Source organism: Myotis myotis, unplaced genomic scaffold (genome assembly GCF_014108235.1).
Source record: "Myotis myotis isolate mMyoMyo1 unplaced genomic scaffold, mMyoMyo1.p scaffold_m19_p_14, whole genome shotgun sequence".
NCBI lineage: Eukaryota > Metazoa > Chordata > Mammalia > Chiroptera > Vespertilionidae > Myotis > Myotis myotis.
The window spans coordinates 30,377,436-30,397,770 of NW_023416318.1; the positions used below are offsets into that span (position 1 = coordinate 30,377,436).

A 20,335-nucleotide genomic window follows, 5' to 3' on the forward strand; every position below is an offset into this window, starting at 1 on the left:
GTCAGCCCTCTGTGCCTTAAAATAATTTTCAAGCTTTTAAAAGTGTGACCTATAGTAAAAAAAAAAATACATTTGACATTGAAAAGCCATAGCACAGTCAGCTAGCTCTTTCTACCAAATGCCTTTCTGATATTTGAGCAAAAATTCTACAATGAATAGCTGCTCTGGCTCTGATATGGGGTGAATGAAAGCCTCAGAAGGCAGGCCTGAATTGGAGCAGCAAAGCAGAGTCAAGGTTATTTACTAAGAGCAAAGATCCCTAAGAATTAGTCCACCACCTTGCGAGGGTATGGTGCCAGCAGGCTTCAACTCTGACCCAAGGCTTGGGGCTATCTGCAGTGTGATGAGAAGGCTGCTGCGGGTGCTTCCTGGCTTCGTGGGAAAGTGCTGTGACTGACTGACAATGTGTGCCATGAGCACGCTGGGAGAGAAGTATGCATGTGACACATGGCCATCCCTGATGCCTGCCAGGACTTCTGCCGTCTCCCACTGAACTTGACCCCCGAGTAAACCAGCTACACCCAGCACCCAGCACCCAGCCCTGGGGTCCCCTCCATGTTACCACTTTGAAGTTCTGAGTTGCTTTGGTCTCCACAGTCCGTAGGACCTCCCGGAGCTCTCTCATGCCTTTCACGATGTTCCTAGTGGGAAGACAGCACAGCCAGGGTCAGAACCAGCCTAGTTCCCCCAAAGACATCCTCATCAAACCTGCAGACACGAGGAGCCTGCCTGAATTCTGTTTGAAAACCCTCAATAACTGGAATGGACGGTCAGAGTTGTAACACTAGCACCCCAGATGGCCAGGACATCACCCATTAAAGAACAGGGGGATCCTTCGCTCCAGATCCCCTGAAACTCAGGCCTGCAGTTTGCCACCAGAAGGGGACCAAGATCAAGTGTTTCAAACAAGATGTTATTTTGGCCCAAGAGCTTTGGGCTGGTGTCAAACTTTCTGACTTGAGTTGGTTTCAAATCCTCTATCTTTACTCTCCACATCGGGCCAACACTGGAACCCACCCTCACCTTTCAGTCCCTGCTACAGGGCCCAGATTGGCTTGCATCACCCCAGGCCCACATAACCACCCTGGCCAGCCTCACCCCTTCCAGTCAGCCCTCTGTGCCGTGAAATAACTTCTAAGCATTTAGAAGTGTGACCCATAGTAAAAAATACATTTGACATTGCAACCAGGATATATATACACTTTCCTTACATTCAACTGAGGCAAGTGTCTTGATATCATCTGCCTCTACTACATGCAATCCACTCTGATATTTCTATTTTATGTCTCCCTTATTCCCCTTTTTAAGTAATGTCGGCTGAGGCCCACTAAATAGATCTTGCAACCCACCAATGGGTGTGGCCTGCAGTTTGAACAACTATTTCCACTGTCCCTCAAAGGGTCTACCCAACATGCAAGAGTATCTTGTTGGCCCCAGGTTGGCCCCTTGGTTGGCCCCTCAGTGCTTACAGGTCTTCAGCTGTTGAGTCTGCCCCTTGCCCTCTTGCATCTCATCTCCCACCACTCAAGTCCTTTCTGAATGACCGACCACGGCTCCCTGCATCATGTCTCCTCACACTGCCTTAAACAGCCTTTCCAGTATTTATCCTTTAAAAACTCTTTCCAATATCACTTCCTTCTTGCAGCCTTCCCAGGTCCCTCACCACGCTGTGTCACTCTTGCACCCTGTTAATTCCTCTTCTGAAGCAAGCACGACATTTTTGGTCATTTTCTGTTTATGGGCTGACCTCCCGTGCCCTGAGGACTCCTGCCGTGCTCCTGAAGCTCAGCCCCAGCACAGCCCCTGGTGCATAGCATGTGCTCAGCCAACATCTGAGGATATTCTTCTCATTTATTCTAAGAGTTCCCTGGATCATAGCACTTAAGCGAAAGCAGAGGCTGATGGGCCAGAAAACAGAAAAGCAAGATCACAGAGGGTGAAAAAGCCAAAGGGGGCAGCCAGGAAAGTCACACGAGTCCCTCCTGCAACCTTCATACACGGAACAGATTCCTGGGTGCTTCGGGGCCTGGAGCCATAAAAGGACAGATTTGTAGATCAAGTCCCTGCTTCTGTTTTCACACAAACAAGTTCCAAACATGCAAACTACCAACATTATAAACACAGACCCTTGTCTGTAAAGCTGAGAATAGAGGCTAAGACCTGTGGGATGGAATCAGAGTCACAATGACCTTCCCAGAGCTTCTGAAGAACTAACTGTGAGGGGCAGGCAGGACAGGGCACCATAGCGTCCTTAGAAACAGTTCAAGTATGGACGCTACTACTGATGGCCAAGAGGCTCAGGGAGGCAGGCTCGCCTCTGTGGGCCGTGCATGGTCTCCTCTATAAAGTCAGCCCTTCAGTTTGGATCAGCATCTCCCAGACTTGTTACTTGTATACTACATTTACAATTTTTGCCACTAGCTGCATACCATCAGAGTTATTATTCATGTAATACTTTTCTTTATATCTTCTTTTTATTTCAGTAGTTATCTTACCTAAATAAAAAATACTCGAAATCAAGGATTTGGTGTGCTAGTTATTTTTTTTTGCTAACAGATATTAAATACAGAAGTACTTTTTAAAAGTTGGTGGTTTCTAAAACCACCTTGTGTATTGCTAGAGCTATTCAGCCCATATTTTGAGAAACCACAGTTTAGACCATAGGTTCTCAAAGTGTGGTCCCTGAACCAGCAGCAGCAGCATCCTAGAAAAACAAATTCTGAGATCCCCCACTCCAGCCCAGCAATTTGGGTTTTATCAGATCTCCAGAGGGTTCCGATGGACACTGAGATTTGAGAACCACTGGTTTAGATGACCCCCCAGTGTCTTCCCATTCTCCTATGCCAAGAAGCCAGGTTCCAGAGACACAACCAGTTGTGGAAACCCCAGCTTTGCAGCCAGATCCTAAATCTTGGGAAGGAAGGCATTGAGTCCTAGTCCCTCCATCTCTGGGGGGAAGATTCCTCATTTGCTGTCAGTAAGATGAACATATGAAAAGCCCCAAGCATACCCAAGCATGTGGTAGAGGATCACTAAATATTAGTTATTTTCCTTTCTCCTTCTAATTTGGGTCCTAAAGACCATATTACTTATAACATAATTTGCCACATTATTTTGCATGGATGCTCAGGAGCTAATAGTAACTGGGGGAGGAAGCAAGTGCCTGAGGAGATCCTCTAGCTTTGTGTCCATCTTACTCCACCAACCCCCCTTCCCCACCACCCCCCCACCCCCGCCGCCCAGGGGACATAAGAACAGGATTCCCTGGTCACACCAGAGACAGGCTGGGAGCCCCCATGAGTTCAATAGGAAAAATTGGCAGATAGCCCTTCGATGCCACTGAGACCACGACCCCCGCGCTGGACAGCAGGCCACCACCAGGGGAGAGGAAACAGACAGACTGCACGAGCTCCCGGAGAGAGGAAATGGCTGGCTGGCAAGTCTGCCGGAGAATTCTGTCCTGGCAGCTGGGCCAAATGGCCATTGGCTGTGGGGCTGGATCCTGGGACCTGTGGGTGATTTTCCACTCTGTGGGCCACCTGCCAGCCTCCTCCCTGGCAGCCTGGCCCAGGCTGCGACCAGGAGGCCAGAGCCAAGAGGGACTGTGGCCCCTTCTTTCCACTCTAGCGCAAGGACTGTCCTCTTTCTGCCTTTGGTCCCCACATCATCAGCACTGAAGGGTGCTCCCAGGCTCTCGGGGGACACGGGCCTCACCTGGGGGCTTGAGAGAAGTGCAGGCTCTCAGAGTCCCCAACACACACACAGGCAAGGAGTTAGAACTCCTTTTACATTTTAACAAGATCCTATGTTCAAAAAATTGTGTATTTTTACCATTCTCAAATCTGTAAGGGCTTTTGGTATCAAAATAAATTCCCAGGAATTCTTTAGCTAAGGAATAATCACCCTCAGGCATCTTTTGGGGAAAGCCCAAATTTTATTAAATGCATGTAGAGAAAACCCAACACATGGGTTCCAGCGGCCAGGACTGCACAGGAAAAGATTCGGGCTCCTAGCTGGCGCTGACCTGTTGAGGTGCCCCTCAGCTCACCCCTCCAGGAAACGAGAACCCAGAGGGGGTTTGTCCCACCAGCCTGAGCAATCTGCCCCAAAGTCTCAGGCTGCCCACACCAGGTAGAGCTGGGGCTTTTCCGAGCCTCGAGAGAGACCAGCTTCAAAGATCTCTTTGTTCTGTCTCTCACGCTGACCTTTCTGAGCAAAGCTGCCACTTTTCACAATATCCAAACAGGGTCTCAAACAAACCCTGGCCCAGGATCAGGCTGCACGTGGAGAAGCCAGGAAGCCACTGATTCCAACTCCAGGAAAGCCCGGCTGGCCGGGAGCAGAAAGCAAGAGGACTTGTGAAGGCGGAGAGAGGTCAAGGCAACAGCTCAGGGAGGCCTCCAGTGGGCCCTGCAGGAGGCTGCACGCGTCTCGGGTCCCCTGTCCGCAGCAGGCAGCAGTGCGGATTTTTCAAAGTGCTTCATCTCCTTCAGTTTTCACAGCTTTTATAAGGTGTCTGAGGCAGACTTTGTTATCCCAGGACCAGCACGGGGCTTGGCACACGGAAGGCACTCGGGAAGGCAATGTGGAATAAATAACTCCCATTTCCCAATAGGAACGTGAAAGCCTGGAAGATACCTGCCTTTCCAGGCTATCACTTACCCAAGGGGAGAGGCAGGCTTCCCACGGGCACCACGAGGTTCAGCTTTTACTGCCTTTGAACTAAAAAGACCCCGAGAAAGACACCTTTCCTTTCCTTTCCGGCCATTAGAACTCCAGGACTCACAGGACTCAACTAGCTAAATGTTTCCAACGCCTGCTGCATCCCAAGTGCCTGGCCATCAGACCTGTTCTCCACAGGCACCTAACGGACACCGGGGGGATGAACTTAGAGGTGCCTGAGCATCGCACTGGCACCCTGCACGGAAGGAGCTCAGCCTGTTATAAACTAGCCCCTCTTGATGTAGTCAGAGCTTAGCAAACTGTTTTGTACACAGTAGGTGAGCCACACAAACATTTTGGGGGTGTGTGTGTGGGGGGGTGTGGGGGGAGTTAGTTTGATTTGAAACAGAGAATAAAAAAGTGCCTGGAATTTATGGCTGAATGGAACCTATTCAGACACTAGTGCATACGACCCCGGCCAGAAGTCCCCTCTCGGGGCTGGCACTACAAACTGTGTATGAGAGGTTTCTGATCAAAGACTCAGATGAGCACAGCTAGCTGGCAGGTCCCAACAGCAGGAGGGCTGAGTCTGGAGGCAAGGTCAGGTGAAGTTCAAAGGTTATCAAGCCGTTCACTCCGGCCATGGACCCACCCACACCATCAGTTTTAAAAAACGAAAGCTCTGCTCTTCACCCCCAGCCCCAGAAAGAGGCTGTGACACTCCTTGAGGGGCACTGAGGAGGTCCAGGCGAGGGGTGGGGGAGGGGCAGGGTGCTGACAACAAGCAGGCTGTGCATTCAGAGGCTGGAGAGCGTGTGCTCCCCAGCAGGACTCAGGTCTCCCTGTGCCCCCCAATGTGACACAGACCACCCAGAGGTTCTCCTGGGCTTCGCTCTGGAGTGATCCCCCCTTCGAGTGATATGCTCCTGCCCTCCCCCAGCACTGCAGATACTGCGTGGCTGGCTGCTGAGAGTAAGACAAAACGATGCTGATTGAACACAACCCCCACAGGGTCACCAAAAGCAGGCTGGGCTTTCTAAGGTGTCTCCTCATAACCATCTGCAGCCCTAACTGCCTTAGCTGCTTCTCAACTCAGCACCTAGTTGCCAAGGTGAAGCGTGCATGTGTGTGTGTGTTTGTGTGCGTGTGTATGCAGCGAGTGCTTTCATAAGGCTGAACAACCTGCCAAGCTCCTGGGAACTCCCTTAGAAAACACACACTCCCTTCTCTATTGTTTGGTTCTGGTATAATGAGCACATGTGGCTTTAGTAATTAAAGAAAATTTTTTTTTAAAGAACACACACAAGACATAGCCCCCCTGGTTGAACACACAGGGCCGAAGCTCACTCCCAGCCCTGAGCCCAGAGTGGGCTCTGCAGGGCTAGGCAGAAGGAAGAAAAAAGACACCCCCCCCCCCGCCCCCCGAGAGAAATGGCCCCTTGCTCACTTGGAGAAGAGCTAACTGGGCTCACGTTCTTATTCTTGGGAGATGCCCAGAGACCTGGTCCCTGTGGTCAAGGCCAGGGAGGGACAGTCAGCTTCCAGGGCATTGTATTGTCCCAGCTCCCCTGCTGCCTCACCCCCTGGAGCTACTTCCTGCAAAGGAAAACCAGGCCTCCCCTGCTGCCAGGGCCCTGGGCCCAGCTACCACTATTCCCCCCCCTCCCCCGCTCCTCCCAAGAACATGCCAAAAAGATGCCCCCTCCTGGCAGCTGGCATTCTCAGAACTGCCTGGGGCGAGGCTCCAACCAGAGTCCACGGCTGCCCTCTGGTGGCCACGAGGGGAGTCGAATGCCAGGCATCTCAGACTGGGGCCTCCCAATTCTTGACTGTCCTTTCACGCCAGCACTTACAGTCCCAGGTCATTAGGCTCTGTGTCACCAGCCAGAGGAGGGGCAGGAGTCATCTGGGGGAATTAACTGCTGGATCAATAGGGCAAGACCCCTGGAAAAAATTAATGTCCCTCAGACACACTGAATGAGTAACCGGGCAGCCTGAGGGAGGCCCGGGCTTCACTGAAGCTCAGAATAAAAGAAGTGCTGTCTGCAGCTCAAGCAGACGTCACCCCCTCTGCACAGTGGAGAACACCACACCCTTTAAGTTATGTCAAATCCCAGAGGGAGGGACAGGGCTGGATCCTGGGAGCAGGCGCTGCTGTGGCCATCTGGTCTGGGGAGGGGGGAAGTGGGGGGGCAGAGCACTCAATTCTCGGCAGGGGCTCTGCCCCAGGCCCTCTGGGGGCTGGGTTCGCCCCAGGCCCAGGTGGGAATGAGCACTGGCTCTCAGATGCCCACCCAGAAGCAGGTCCCACCATCTCTACTGTTCCTTAGGCCCTAAGGAACCTCTTCTAGCACCCACACAGCTCCTGGTTCCTGGCTCCACTCCACCGGGCCCTGGGAATGCTCACCTGCATCCTGGGAGTCCACCCTACCCAGCAGCACTCCCACCTCCCTGCCTTTTCCTCCCTAGCACACAGCGTGGTCTGGCGACTACTTCTGGCTCCTTCGCTGTTGACTCCCACTGGGATGTGAGCTCCATAGGACGGGACCTCGTCCTGTTCCCGGCTCCAATCCCAAGTCAGGCGGGGTGCCTGGCACACCGTGGGCTCTTCTCTGGGCTTTCTTACCTTAGCCCCATCCCCCCTACTGGGTCGTGACCCCTCTGGATGCCCCTTCCCCCACCAAGAGTCCAGCAAGTGGGGGTGAATATAACCAGCAGGAAATGGCCTGGAACATCCCCACCCCCCCGCATTTTTTTTTTTTTTTAAACAAAGTGTGTGTGGCCCTAACCAGTTTGGCTCAGTGGATAGAGCGTCGGCCTGCGGACTCAAGGGTCCCAGGTTCGATTCCAGTCAAAGGCATGTACCTTAGTTGCGGGCACATCCCCAGTAGGGAGTGTGCAGGAGGCAGCTGATCGATGTTTCTAACTCTCTATCCCTCTCCCTTCCTCTCTGTAAAAAAATCAATAAAAAAAATATATATATTTTTAAAAAGTATGTGCGTGTGTTTTTTTTAAAATATATTTTATTGATTTTTTACAGAGAGGAAGGGAGAGAGATAGAGAGTTAGGAACATCGATGAGAGAGAAACATCCATCAGCTGCCTCTTGCACATCTCCTACTGGGGATGTGCCCGCAACCCAGGTACATGCCCTTGACCGGAATCGAACCTGGGACCTTTCAGTCCGCAGGCCGACGATCTATCCACTGAGCCAAACCAGTTTCGGCGTGTTTTGTTTTTTTTAAATATATTTTTTATTGATTTCAGAGGGAGAGAGAGATAGAAACATCAATAATGAGAGGATCATTGATTGGCTGCCTCCTGCATGCCCCACACTGAGGATAGAGCCCACAACCCGGGCATGTGCCCTGACTGGGAATTGAACCCTGACCTCCTGGTTCATAGGTCGATGCTCAAGCATGGAGCCACACTGGCCTGGAGCCCTTTAAAGGACTTTCCAGAGCTGCCCTGGAGGAGAAGACTCAGTGTGGGTGTCTGGGTCCCATCTCCCCCGACCTTCCGCTTCTCACACCTTAGGTTAAGACACTGGTTCTCAACCGGGGGTGACTTTGTCCCCCCACCTCCACCCCAGGACATCTGTCAATGTCTGGAGACATTTTGGTTGTTACACTTTGGGGTGGGGCAGGTACTGGTGTCTAGCAGGTGGAGGCCAGGGATGCGCCTCACACACAAAGGGCAGGCCTCCACAGACCCAGGCCAGCACCAGATCTGCCGGCAACACCACCTGCTGGCCCTGTGGCTTCACCTCCTTTCTTCAGCAAAAAGGGGATTTATTAGTGCCACTTCACGGCACGCTGCCTGGCAGGCAGTAAGTACTGAACAAGTATTAGCTACTATTGAGAAGAAAGGTGTGAAGAAATGATGAAAGCCCAGCTGGGCACAGGGCTGGGACCTCTGCTTTAGATATCTGTCACACCCTGGGCTGCCTCTGAGTGGGATGTGGCCCCAGGAAACCAACAGTTTGGGCTGTTCGCTTGGAAAGAAATGATGAGTCAATTTCCATTCCTCTTTATTAGGGAGGCGCCAGAGGATGGGAGGGGAGGCGGGAGGAGTCAGCATCCTGATTCTAAGGACTTAGTTTGTGCTTCAGGAGGAAAGAGTTTGAGGGGAGTAGAGTGACAGGAACAGAAAAAAGTAATTGAAATTACTTGGGATTTCCTGGAAGGTGATGGCTGGTTAATGCCTCTGCCCACTGCTGGCAACACACACATGCACACGTGCACGCACACAGGCACACACAGCAGGGGGAGGAAACGGGTCACGCCGAAGAGGGTGTGGGACCAGCTAAAGGAAGAGGAGCCACCGCCTCGGGGAATGGAGACTCGGGGCCTGAGAGGCAGAGAGTCCTGGACAGCATACCAAGAATCAGCCCAGACACTGGAACCCTCATCAGGTCCTCCCGTCCTCCCCCACCCCCCATAGGCTGCCCAGGCTGCCCCTCCTCACACCAAACTGGAAAGGGCATGGCTTTCCAGGCCACTCAGATTGAAGTTAAAATCCCAGTGAGTGAGGTCAGGCAAGCGACCCAACCTCTTTGAGCCTTTGTCCCCTCGCAAGTGAAGTAGGGTCACACGACCTTGTGCAGATCACGTGGTCTGCCTGGCACACAGAAGGTGCTTGGAACTTGCTGGTCTTCTCCCCGCTTCCCTCCTGGCCACCCTGACGTTCACCTTAACCTCATCACACCTGCAGAAAACGCAATGTGGGGAAGGGAAGCAGGCAGCCCTGAGGGGGGTGGACCTCAGCAGAGAGGGAGTTAACGGTAATGCCTCGGTGCTCAAGGTATCTTTTCATTCCCTCCCTCTTCTGGGACCCCCACACAGAAGCTCCCTGTTAGAGGGGAGGAAGCAGAGCTGGAGGAATGATGGAGGGTACAGAGGAACTCGCTCAGGGACATCGCTGACTTCCATCGCCCAGGTCCTGTCCTGAAGTCCTCTAGATGGTGAGGGCGCCCACCAAACTCTTTGAACCAGAAGCTGGGAGCACACCTACCAAGCGTGAGCACACTCAGGGGAACAAATGCTAGGCTGTGAGCAGCAGGGTCTTTAACCCCAGGGCTTCTGCTGAAGACAGGGTAGCCTAGTGGTTAAGAGTGTCAGACGGGAACTGCATACATAATCCTGGCTCCACACACGACCGTCATTTATGTTCTCTGTGCCTCGGCTTCCCACCTGTAAAACGGGGATGCTAATAACAGCACCTACCTCAGGGGACTGCTGGGAGAATTAAATATACATGCAAGCAAAGCACTTAAGCACCTGGAACAAATCCGGCACTTAATAAGTGCCATGTATCAGTGTAATGAATAGTTGTTGAATGAATGAATGAATGAACAAAGGGGACAGACCACTGAAATCAGATCTGTCCCCTCCCACAAAATTGACTCTACGGGGCTCCCAGGCAGAAGGGCACCTCTTCGATAAGAGGCCCCGGGAGCGAGGGCTTCCTAAACGCAGAGCAGGCATCGCTCTGCAGACTCTTCTATACAGGGCCAGAGAGTAAATATTTCAGGCTTTGCATTACAGGGTTTCAATCTCAAATGCTCCGCTCTGTGGGTGAGAAAGTATGTAAACAATGGGTGTGGCTATGTTCCAATAAAGCTTTATTTGCAAAAACAGGTTGCAGAGGTTCAGCAGCCCCTTCTCCCAAATCTCTGCAGATAGGGGCTGAGGGTGGCATCTCTTCTTGTCCCCCATTCGTCCCTGAGCTGCCACTGCTGACTAGAGAGCCCCCGGGGGAGGGGCAATGCAGTCTCCAGCTAGAGGGGGGCAGCCAGGCCCAGCCACCTGGGCAGCAAAAACAGGAACCAGGCCTCTGGGCCACCGTCTCTCTGAAACCGAAGCTCAGCAACGAAAAAAGGACCAAAAAAGCAGAAGGTGGAGCTGGAGCAGAGCCAGTGTGTTCCCCGGTGTCCCTGCGATGCCCTCCAGACCCACCTCGGGCACCCTTGGGCTGCCACTGCTCTCTGGGCCCCCTGGTGTACATGGGGACACCACTGACTCCCTTAGCACTTGAGAAATTTAAAAAAAGAAAAAAAAGAAAAAGAAAAAAAGAAAGAAAAGCAGAAGGTATAAAGTTCAAGCATGGTATCATAAGAACCGCCTATTCAAAAAAAGTTAAATTAAAAAAATGAACAAAGTGAAATAAAACATACAAAATAAAACAAAGGAAATAAAACATACCAAAAAAAAAAAAATATAGGGGCTTCCAAGGGCTCCAGCCAGTCAGAGCAGAGAGAGCTCCGTGGTGCTGGCCCTGGGTCCTCACAGCCCAGGCCAGCGTCTGCGGAGGGGAGTCATGATGCACGGAGTGGGGGGAGCGGATGGGGCACACAGTCTCTGCTGTAGGGCTGTGCAGGAGCTCTGCCTCAGCCCCCACCTGTGAGTCTCTGGCTGGTGCTGGCATTCCCGCAGGCAGGCTGACCCCTGCAGAGCCCCAAAGAGCCACAGTTGCCTGCAGCATGTCCTCCTGACTCTATAGCTCCTCCCTCCCTCATCACCACCCAGCACACCCCGTGAAGCACCCTCTGGGCCTGGCACCACACCACGGTCCCAGCCCACCCCGGGAAGCACCCACCGCGCTCTTCACGCAAGGAGGGCACAAAGGCTGAGGAGGGCAGGGGCACCATGCTCTGGGGCTGAGGCAGGCGAACATTCCCAGGGCCCTCCAGGCAACGCAGAACCACCCCTTCTGCCACCTCATCGGCAGACGGCAGCATCCCCAAAACCATGCCAGTCCTTTCTGTTCACCACACGCCCCCTCACATCTCACTGCCCCTTGAAAGCTGGGACGAGCAGGAACCAACTTCCCTGTTTCATTTTGGGGGAGACTGAGGTTCAAGGAAGCAAAATGACTCTACCCAACACCTGAGGTGCCAGTGAACGATACAGACGGACACCCGCTGCCCAGCGCACGGCCCCTCACTCTCTCCCTTCACAGGTCCGGCTCTCCCCGAAGCATGTGCAGGCTTTATTGCTCCTGAATCTTGGCCCTTCCCCACTCTGAACAGCTTGATGTGACAAATGTGAGCAAGCAGCCCACGGATCCCTCCAGAGCACACACACAGAGAAGAGGGAGGCCAGACTAAACGCCACGGCCGGCAGAGAGAAACTTCTGCGTCCCACTTGGCGGCCGGCGACCTACCCCTTCTTCAGGTTTGTCACGTAAGCGCTCTGCAGGGCAGCTTCCAGGAAGTAGGTGAGCTCATAGTCAACGGGGTGGGAGCCTTTCAGGTGCCGCGATGTGTTGTTGTTAGTGACCTGGGAAGGGAACAGAGAGAAAGCCACTGTCCCTGAGTTTTGAGGCACAGCCGGCCCCGTGACCACCCCGAGTCCCCAGCCACCCCATGGGAACATGGTGCAGTACTCAGACCAAATCCAACCCAACTTGCTTTTGTTTACAATACGTCTATAGCACTCTCTCCCCACCCAGATGCCGGATGCCATGACAGCCCTACAAAGCTGGCTTTGTCTGCATTTTACAGAGGAGGTAACTGAGGCTCAGAAAGCGCCGAAAGTCACAAAGCTGGCATGCGCCCGACTCAAACTCAGGTGTGGCCAGCTACCAATTCCAGGCTATCTCTACTACTTATTGATTCATTCATTCAACAAACACCCGAGTGCCTCCCATATGCCAGGCGCCACACTGTCCCTGTCAAACAATCACGGAACATCAAAAGAGCCCAAGGGCAGGGCCCCCAGGTTCCAGAAAAGCCAGGAACAATTGTGCTATTAACTGAGCTGGCCTTATTAACGGGGCTCTAAGTCTCTCAGTAAGAGGCCCCCAGCCCCACCACGATTGGCCTGCCTTCAGGATGCCATTTCCCTTCTCTGATCCAAGAAAAATATCGACGAGCCAACCGCCTTATTTTTCAGAAATCAAAGTAGATTTAAGAGATGTTCTCAGCTGCTCAGAGGCAGGGGCTGGGTCTTCGGAGGAACACAGCGTTTCTGAGAATGCACAGGGTTCTCTGGCTGGCCCTCCCTCAACGCGAGGTAACCAGCGCCCAGGCTGCCCACTGCCACCAGGCACTGATTCCAGGTCTGAGCACCACTGCAGCTCATCACCTTAATCTCCTTTCAAAAGTCCAAAGTCCAGGCTTCTGGCTGAATGAGAGACTCTTCTTTTTCATGAAATTTTCCTCCAAACCCCATGCCATTCAAATGTGAAGAGCACCTAAAACGCTGCTGGCTAGCAGCGATCCACCGAACCTCACGAGGTCAACTCGACCCCTCGGGTCTCCCCGAGGACCTCTGCCAGGGACCGCACTCCGGTCCTGTCTCTGCTGAGCACCTCGATCACTGCTCCTTTCCTCCCGAAGTCCAATCGAGGAGGGGGACTCTGGGGCAGTGCCTCTCAACGGGGCGGGGGGTGGGGTGCGGCGGGTGACTCAACTAAAAATGGCTGCTGGCATCCGGTGGGTATAGGCCAGAGATGCTGCTCCACATTTTATAAAATGCAGCCACACAACCAAGAACTATCTGGCCCCAAATGTCAGGAGTGCTGAGACTGAGCCCCAGGAGGACTCTGCCAAAAAGCTCCATCACAAGCACAGGTGCTGGGTGGACATGCTGACATTTGCCCAAGGAGGTGAGTGAGATTCAAGTGTCTCCTGGGCTCGAAGACTCTCAGCTCATAACCACCTCCTCCTGCAGATGCCTGCAGGATGCCAATCCTCACCTACTCTGCCATCGCACCCGCTGTCTAAAAGCGTGTCTAAAAGCGTGTCTTTGGAGGCGTGCAGGGCACATTTTTCTAATTTGAGAGGTAGGTTCTCAATAGAGGGCAGCCATGAACCCGGTGCTGTAATTCCCAGCTCACCTTCTCCAATTCCTGCAGGAACACCTGCGCGATCCAGGAGGCCCTCTCGAAGCAGGTGATCACTTCCTCCTCCCGCTCAGTCATGCGGTGGCGGGAAGCGATGGAGTTGGGGAGGCGTTCCAGGGAGAGGCCTGCGGGAGGAGGAGAGCAACTCAAACCTGCCCTGCTCAGGCCCCCCTGACTCCAGGTCCTTCCCACGGGGCCCGGGGTGGGCTCCACCGAGGAGACCTAGGCTCTGGAGCAGCCAGCGGGAGCCGGAGGTCCGCGGAGGGGAAGAGGGGGCTAAGCAATGGTGGTATTAGCAGCAGCTGGGATCAAGCGGTGGGCAGACAGCAGGTACCCATGCCCCACATGGGGAACCACACTGTGACACCCCCACATCCTACTCCTACCTATGCCTCCAGACCAATCTCTCCAGGAACCATTCCCGATCCTCCTTCTGGCTGCGAGGAGAAAACACCCCACACCCCCAGGCACCCTGCACTGTAGACTGGTAACTTGTGCCAGCTCTTCTCCCCGGGGAGCGGAGAGCTCCCTGCAGACAAACGTGATTCTCTTGGGCCATCCACCATCCCAGGCACACGGCAGATGCTCGATGCTCGAGCTACACAGCTTTTTACATGCACCTCTCCCGTGGAACCAGTTTCTACCTCGCCAAAGTGATCTGCACCCAGGTCTTATGGGCCGAGAGTGGATGCACATCTGCTGGTTGTGCCTCCACTTCCCATTCTTTCAACAGCAACACCTCGCTTTCCCTTTGAGCACCCCTCCCACAGTTTCAACCTGCGTGGTTCAAGGGTGATGACCCCGTCCACCTCCAGGGCAGCATATCAGCCGGGCTGACCCACCCTCAGGGCCACAGTCAGTGGCTAAGGAGGAGCACACGATCCAGTCTGAACCGAGAAAGAACCAGTCCCTCCTTCCACTGGACTTGGTAAGCTGGTGAGAGGTTGGCCCGGAAATGTCGGGAAAGCCTGCCTGCACATGAAGCTGCACAGCGTGAATGCAGTTCACCCGCTGCATGTACACTGGACAACGGTTAGTATGTTGTTGTTTTTAGTTTATTGATTTTTAGAGAGAGAGGAAGGGAGAGGGAGAGGGAGAGAGAGAAAAACATCCATCAACTGCCTCCTGCATGCCCCCTACCGGGGATTGAGCCTGAAACCAGGGCATGTGCCCTGACTGGGAATCGAACCTTCGACCTTTGGTGCACCAGATGACACCCAACCAACTGAGCCACACTGGCCAGGGCGATGGTAAATTTTATGTTATGTGTTCTTTACCATAATTAAACATTTTTAAAATTAAAATAAAAGCAGAGTGCTAAAGCAAAGCAAAACAAAAACCCCCAAATCCCAAAACAAAAAATCTAAGAAGCCAAGAAGGGAAAGCACTGTTGTACTTGCTAGAAGTGACCGGGGTAAGGGAAAACAACTACATCTGGATCTGTTTTTTTTTAAGACAGGAAAGATTGAATAAACTTAGTCATGAAAGAAAATCAATGGTGCCTACGCAGAGTAAAGGTGAGATATCATGGAAAAGAGCTGGTTCTTAAAGACACTATTTGAGCACCTTGCCTGAAGCTCTATCCCCTGAAACTTATACACCTTTCCCCCCAACCTCTTTTTGAGTCTAAGTCAGTTTAAATTGTGTTTCTGTCACTTGCAACTCGCACAGACCCGACTGGAGGGGGCTGTCCTAGACTGCCGGTTCCCAATGGGCAGAACCAGTCTCTCTCATCTTCGTGCCCCACACAGTACTTGACATGCACTGGGTGCTCAAGATGGACTGACCGAAGGAACTATAAGAACAGAATCCTCAACTCTCTCCTGCCTCCACCCTCCACATCCAACCGATAACTATGCCCTACCCTCCCTTCTCTTACTAACTACCACTCAAGAGGATGCCCACATCAGCCTCCTAGCTGGCCTCCCTGCCTCCAGCCTCCCTCTAATCCATCCTGCACATGGTTTACTTACAGCTCTCCAGGAGTACCCACTGCTACAGACTAAAGTCCAACCTCCTAACACTCCTTTCCAGGCCCTCCAAGATCCATCTATGCCACCTCTCCAGCTTTGCCTCTCAACATATGCTGTAGATCGGGTGTTGTGTCCCCCCAAATCCATATGTTGATGGTATTGGGAGTGGGGTCTTTGGGAGGTGATTGGGTCCTGAGGGTGAACCCCTCATTAATGGGATAGAGCCCTTATAAAAGAGGCCCCAGAGAGCTCCCTCCCTCCTGCCACCACGTGAGCACACAGCAAAAGTTGGCAGCCTACAACCTGGAAGGGGGCTCTCACCACAACCCGACCATGCTGGTGCATTGATCTCGGACTTCTAGCCTCCAGAACTGTGAGAAGTGAATGTCTGTGGCATATAAGCCTGTGGTACCTGTCATAGCAGCCTGAGCTGTCTCATACACCGTAACTGCCATGTCCACACCCAGCCTCCTGCACCCAACTGCTGACCCTGCTCAAGTTGCTCCTGCTGCCTAGAATGCACCCACCCCCCGTCCACCCCAAATTACCTCTCTCCTTCTGCCCCACTGAGTCTCTTCTATGATGCCCCTCCCAACATACCTGGTATAACCAACCATTCCCTTCTTGGATCTCGGTCTGTATTTTATACATACCCCACCATTTCTTACACATATTTGTTCACACATTTGCCCAGCCAGCCTGTAGGCTCCTTAAAGGCATCGACCTTATCACATTCATCTTTCCACAACCTGGCGCACAGTAGGTGCTTGGCAAGCACTGGATGGCTGAAGTAACAGCAAGCCTGATCATGTCTGACAAAGTACAAAGTCTCTGCCAACACAAGGTGAGGAATTATTATTGTTTTCTTGGCTACATCCCAGCTCTATGGATCCAGTGACCTTGCCCTCTGCCTGGCTGGAGTGTGAGCAGGTCTGAAGGTTGGGGTGGCTCGGTCTAGGGCAGCTGTGGGCAAACTACGGCCCGTTCGGCTGTTCTATCCGGCCCGCGGAGCCGAAAGAGCGGAGGGTTCTCTTGCTCGCCCCTCCGCTCCTTCACCAGCAGCAGTGTTAACATGGCAACGTCGGGAAACACGGCCGCAGCTCCTTCTTCTGAGTCCAGTTTAAGAACCCATTATGGCCCTTGAGTCAAAAAGTTTGCCCACCCCTGGTCTAGGGGGAAGTGGTGAAAGTGAAGGCCCTTGCTCAACACAAAAACTCAGTTCCTTGTGTCCCTGAGTGTCAACTGCTTCCTGCCAAAGACTCACAACCATTTCAGCTCCTCACTGGAGAGGACTAAAGGGGGAGGAGAAATAGAGGGAGTAGTGGAGGAGCTGCAGAAAGAAGGCAGAAGGCGGCCCCACTGCTCCCTGCCCATGCTGGCCCAGCCCCTGCTCCTCAGTCATGTGACCTGTCTGCCCAGTAGGAAGGTGGGGCAAACATATAAGCTGTCCCGAAACCTAGCCTGGGAGACCAACTGCAGAAGGCAGCGTGGCCCTGTTTTAACACAGCCACCCTGCCCCCCAGCCCCAGATGTGCCGCTGGGTGGCTCCCCTCCTGCCCCGACTCTGGGCCCTGAACTAAGATAGACGATGCCAGTGGCCTGGCAGGTTCAGGCTGCCGGTCCCAGGCCTGCAGTTGAGGGGTGGCAAAGCAGTGAACTTAGTAACATCTGTCTGGGGGCCTCCTGTGCTTCATGTCTCCTTCTGCTCCCGATTCTCCGAGAATTCCAAATCCTACTGTCCTTGGATGCTCACAGCAAAACCACCGCCTCTCGGAAACCTTCTTCAGCCGCCCAACCTCAAACCAGAGGAACGTTTTAGCTGCATCTCCTTGTGTGAGCCTTTGTCCTACATGGTCACCATCCTCTCTGCCCATTTCTGACTGATCTTGGCACCCAGTGAGAGCAAGGCCTGGCACTGAGTGAGTGGATGGGAGCGTAGATGAGCAAACACACACACTCATGCCGAGTACAGAGCCCACTGGGTTTCTCCCTCTCCGTTCCAAAACTAGTTCTTGCAGAATTCATAAACAAATTGTTTTTACAATGGAATACTACTCAGAAATACACAAAAAGACAAACTCCTGGTATACATACAACATAGACGAATTTCTCAGAAATTATATTGTGCAGAAGGAGCCAGATCAAAAGGTACATGCTATATTATTTTAGTTAAATAATACTCAACAAAGGAAAAAAATTAAGCTAATTAATAGAAATCAACTAATCACTGCCTGGGACCAATTGGGAAAAGTTGAGGAATGTCCTGGGATGGTGGAAACAGCCTTCGTCTTTATTGGGGTGTTGGTTACATAGGGATTTACATTTGTCCAACTTATCACATTATACACTTTGTGCCCCTTTCTGTATGATAATTTACCCAAAATTAATGGATACACGCCTTTCCTAAGGAAGCAGCTGTGGTTCTGGGGAAGTGAAGGATGGAAAGCAGAGGGGTGCAGTCCCTGAGGTGGTCTCTAGGAAATAATTTCCAACATGCACAGGACAGAAGCTTCTGGAGCTGGCAATGGTGTTTCCCGACCAGGGTTACCCGTTCTGCCCATACAAAGAGGCTTCTTTACCTCCTATTTGCTCTTTGACTTCTAAAACGGTCCATTTTCCTGCCCACAACCATCTGATAGAAAACCTGCTGGGGACTCCAGCTGGTGGGTTCCCCTTCGCTCTCCGCCTTTGAGCGTTTCTGCCCAAGTGGCCGGACTCCAACACTAGATCCAGATGGAGATGGGCTGCTCCGGCACCACCAGGCCCTGGGAGGACGCCGGGGGTTGTAACGCAGGCTTGTCAATCAGATAGGAGCCGGGGCCGGAAGTGCCAGGCACTACCTTCCAACTCCCACTGGCAAAGGGGCCTTTCTGTGAAAACAACCAGCTCTACCAGCCAAGGGAGGGCCGTGGTTGACAGAAGCGCTTGCTTCTTTCATTAACTTTCGGTTTGGACGCAGGCTGATGCTGGTACAGCCCCGGGCTCGGCACCCAGGCTGGTGGCAGCCTCTTCGGCCTGGGATGACTCATCACATCCCAGACAGCTGCCCTTCCAAGAAGCCCCACCCTGGGGGCCCTGGGCCTGGCTGCAGAGGTGGAGAGCACAATGCTTCCTCTGCCACGGAACTTTCCACATGGGTGGACCCCTCCCTCTCGCCTATCCAGCAGGTCCAACAGCACAGGGCACCCACAGAGGGCACCCACAGGGGTGGGGAGAGGAAGAAATGCAAGCCGCTGCTTCAGCCCTTAGGGAGGAAGCCTCAAGGCCAGGTGAGGAAGAACCCTCATAAATCACACACAAAAGTGGGCAACCGTGGGAATGTAAAATGGTTCGGCCGCTGTGGAAAACAGCAGGGCAGTTCCTCAAAAAAATTAAAAATAGAATTACCATATGACTTGGCAACTCCACTTCTGGGTATTTATAACCCCCCAAAACTGAAAGGAAGGTCCAGAAGAGATATCTGCACACCCATATTCATAGCAGCATTATTCATAACAGCCAAAAGGTAGAAGCAAGCCAAGTGTCCATTGGCGGACAAAAAAAAAAAGAGATTTAACCTACAGGATCAATAATGGGATAAGTTTGCTAAACTACAAAAGATCCTTACACTGAAAGGCTTGCTACACAGCCACTTTAAGTAGTGATGTCAATGTGTACTGGAAACTGTTTCATAAAAATATTAACTATAAAAATATGTCTGGCTGGTGTGGCTCAATGATTGAGCATCAACCCATGAACCAGGAGGTCAGGTTCGGTTCCCGGTCAGGGCACATGCCCAAGGGTGCAGGCTCAACCCCCAGTAGGGGGCGTGCAGGAGGCAGCTGGTCGATTATTCTCATCATCGATGTTTCTATCTTTCTCCCTTCCTCTCTGAAATCAATAAAAATATATTAAAAGTATGATTTATGAACTTATTTTTGTTTAAAAACACACACATATAAACCAGTATTAAATACTGGAAAACAATGGAAGAATATATCTCAAAATGTTTACAGAGATCCAAGTTTCCCCAAACACAAAATGGGATTACGTATTAGCAATGCCTGCCTCCTAGGGCGCTGTGAAAATGAGAGTAGATGGCATTATAACGAGCAGCACTTATGCTGCCAGAAAACCTTTCCAAGTGATGCTCACAATGACCTCTCAGGTAGGGGTTAGCTCTTCCCTAGAACGACACATAAACAATCAAATTCAGGGCGAAGAGATTCCTCCCACCACCACTCGGCTAGAAGTGGCAGAGTCCAGACTAGATCCAGGTCTCTGGCTTCAATTCTGTCTGTTCTCTCAGCCCAGACTCCAGGTGTCTTTCCTTACCCTCAAGTTAGGTTCCAAATCACAGGCTGCTGGCCAGCCCAGGTGTAGCTGACGGCTCAGTTAGTTACAGCTGTCTACCCTAGTGTTGAAGCTGGTTTCTCAAATGCACCCCTTGAAGCCCTGCTCACACTCCACACCCCCACCGACTACTCTCGTTTCGGGGTGGCCTTCCACAATGAGGAAAAGGCTGCCAACAGAAGGTGTGGGGCGAGCACACCGACTTCCCCTCTCCAGCCCCAGGGTGTCCCCTCCTGGGAGCCTGTCTGCCGTGTTGCCCTGTTTTGTATGCTGCAGCTCAGAAAGACACTCAACGAAGGCTTGGTGTGCACACAGTTCACACACCCGCCTCCTTCCGAGATGCCCCAGCCGTGGCCACTCATGCCTCTCCATCCGGGAGGCCAGGCTCCTACTCCATGGCCCGCAGCCTGGGGCCAGGGCTGCAGAACCAAAAGTGTTGACCTCCTTCCCCACAAGGCTAACAGCCCACGCCCCTCTGAGAAGGAAACCAAAATAAACAGCTAATTCCTGCCAATCCAGGAC

The 20,335-nt window shown here is 52.5% G+C and overlaps 1 protein-coding gene across 5 annotated transcripts in view; it reads right to left on the reverse strand.

The window, feature by feature from the left end:
* TTC7A (tetratricopeptide repeat domain 7A) overlaps positions 1-20,335 on the reverse strand; it is a 106,574-nt gene that overhangs the window by 65,036 nt on the left and 21,203 nt on the right. For all 5 annotated transcript variants that reach the window (XM_036334654.1, XM_036334653.1, XM_036334657.1 and 2 more), the window contains 3 exons: positions 13,503-13,633; positions 11,826-11,941; positions 563-641 (listed from right to left, as the gene is read on the reverse strand). In XM_036334654.1, coding sequence (XP_036190547.1) covers positions 563-641; positions 11,826-11,941; positions 13,503-13,633 — 326 coding nt within the window. The remainder of the gene's footprint in view (positions 1-562; positions 642-11,825; positions 11,942-13,502; positions 13,634-20,335) is intronic.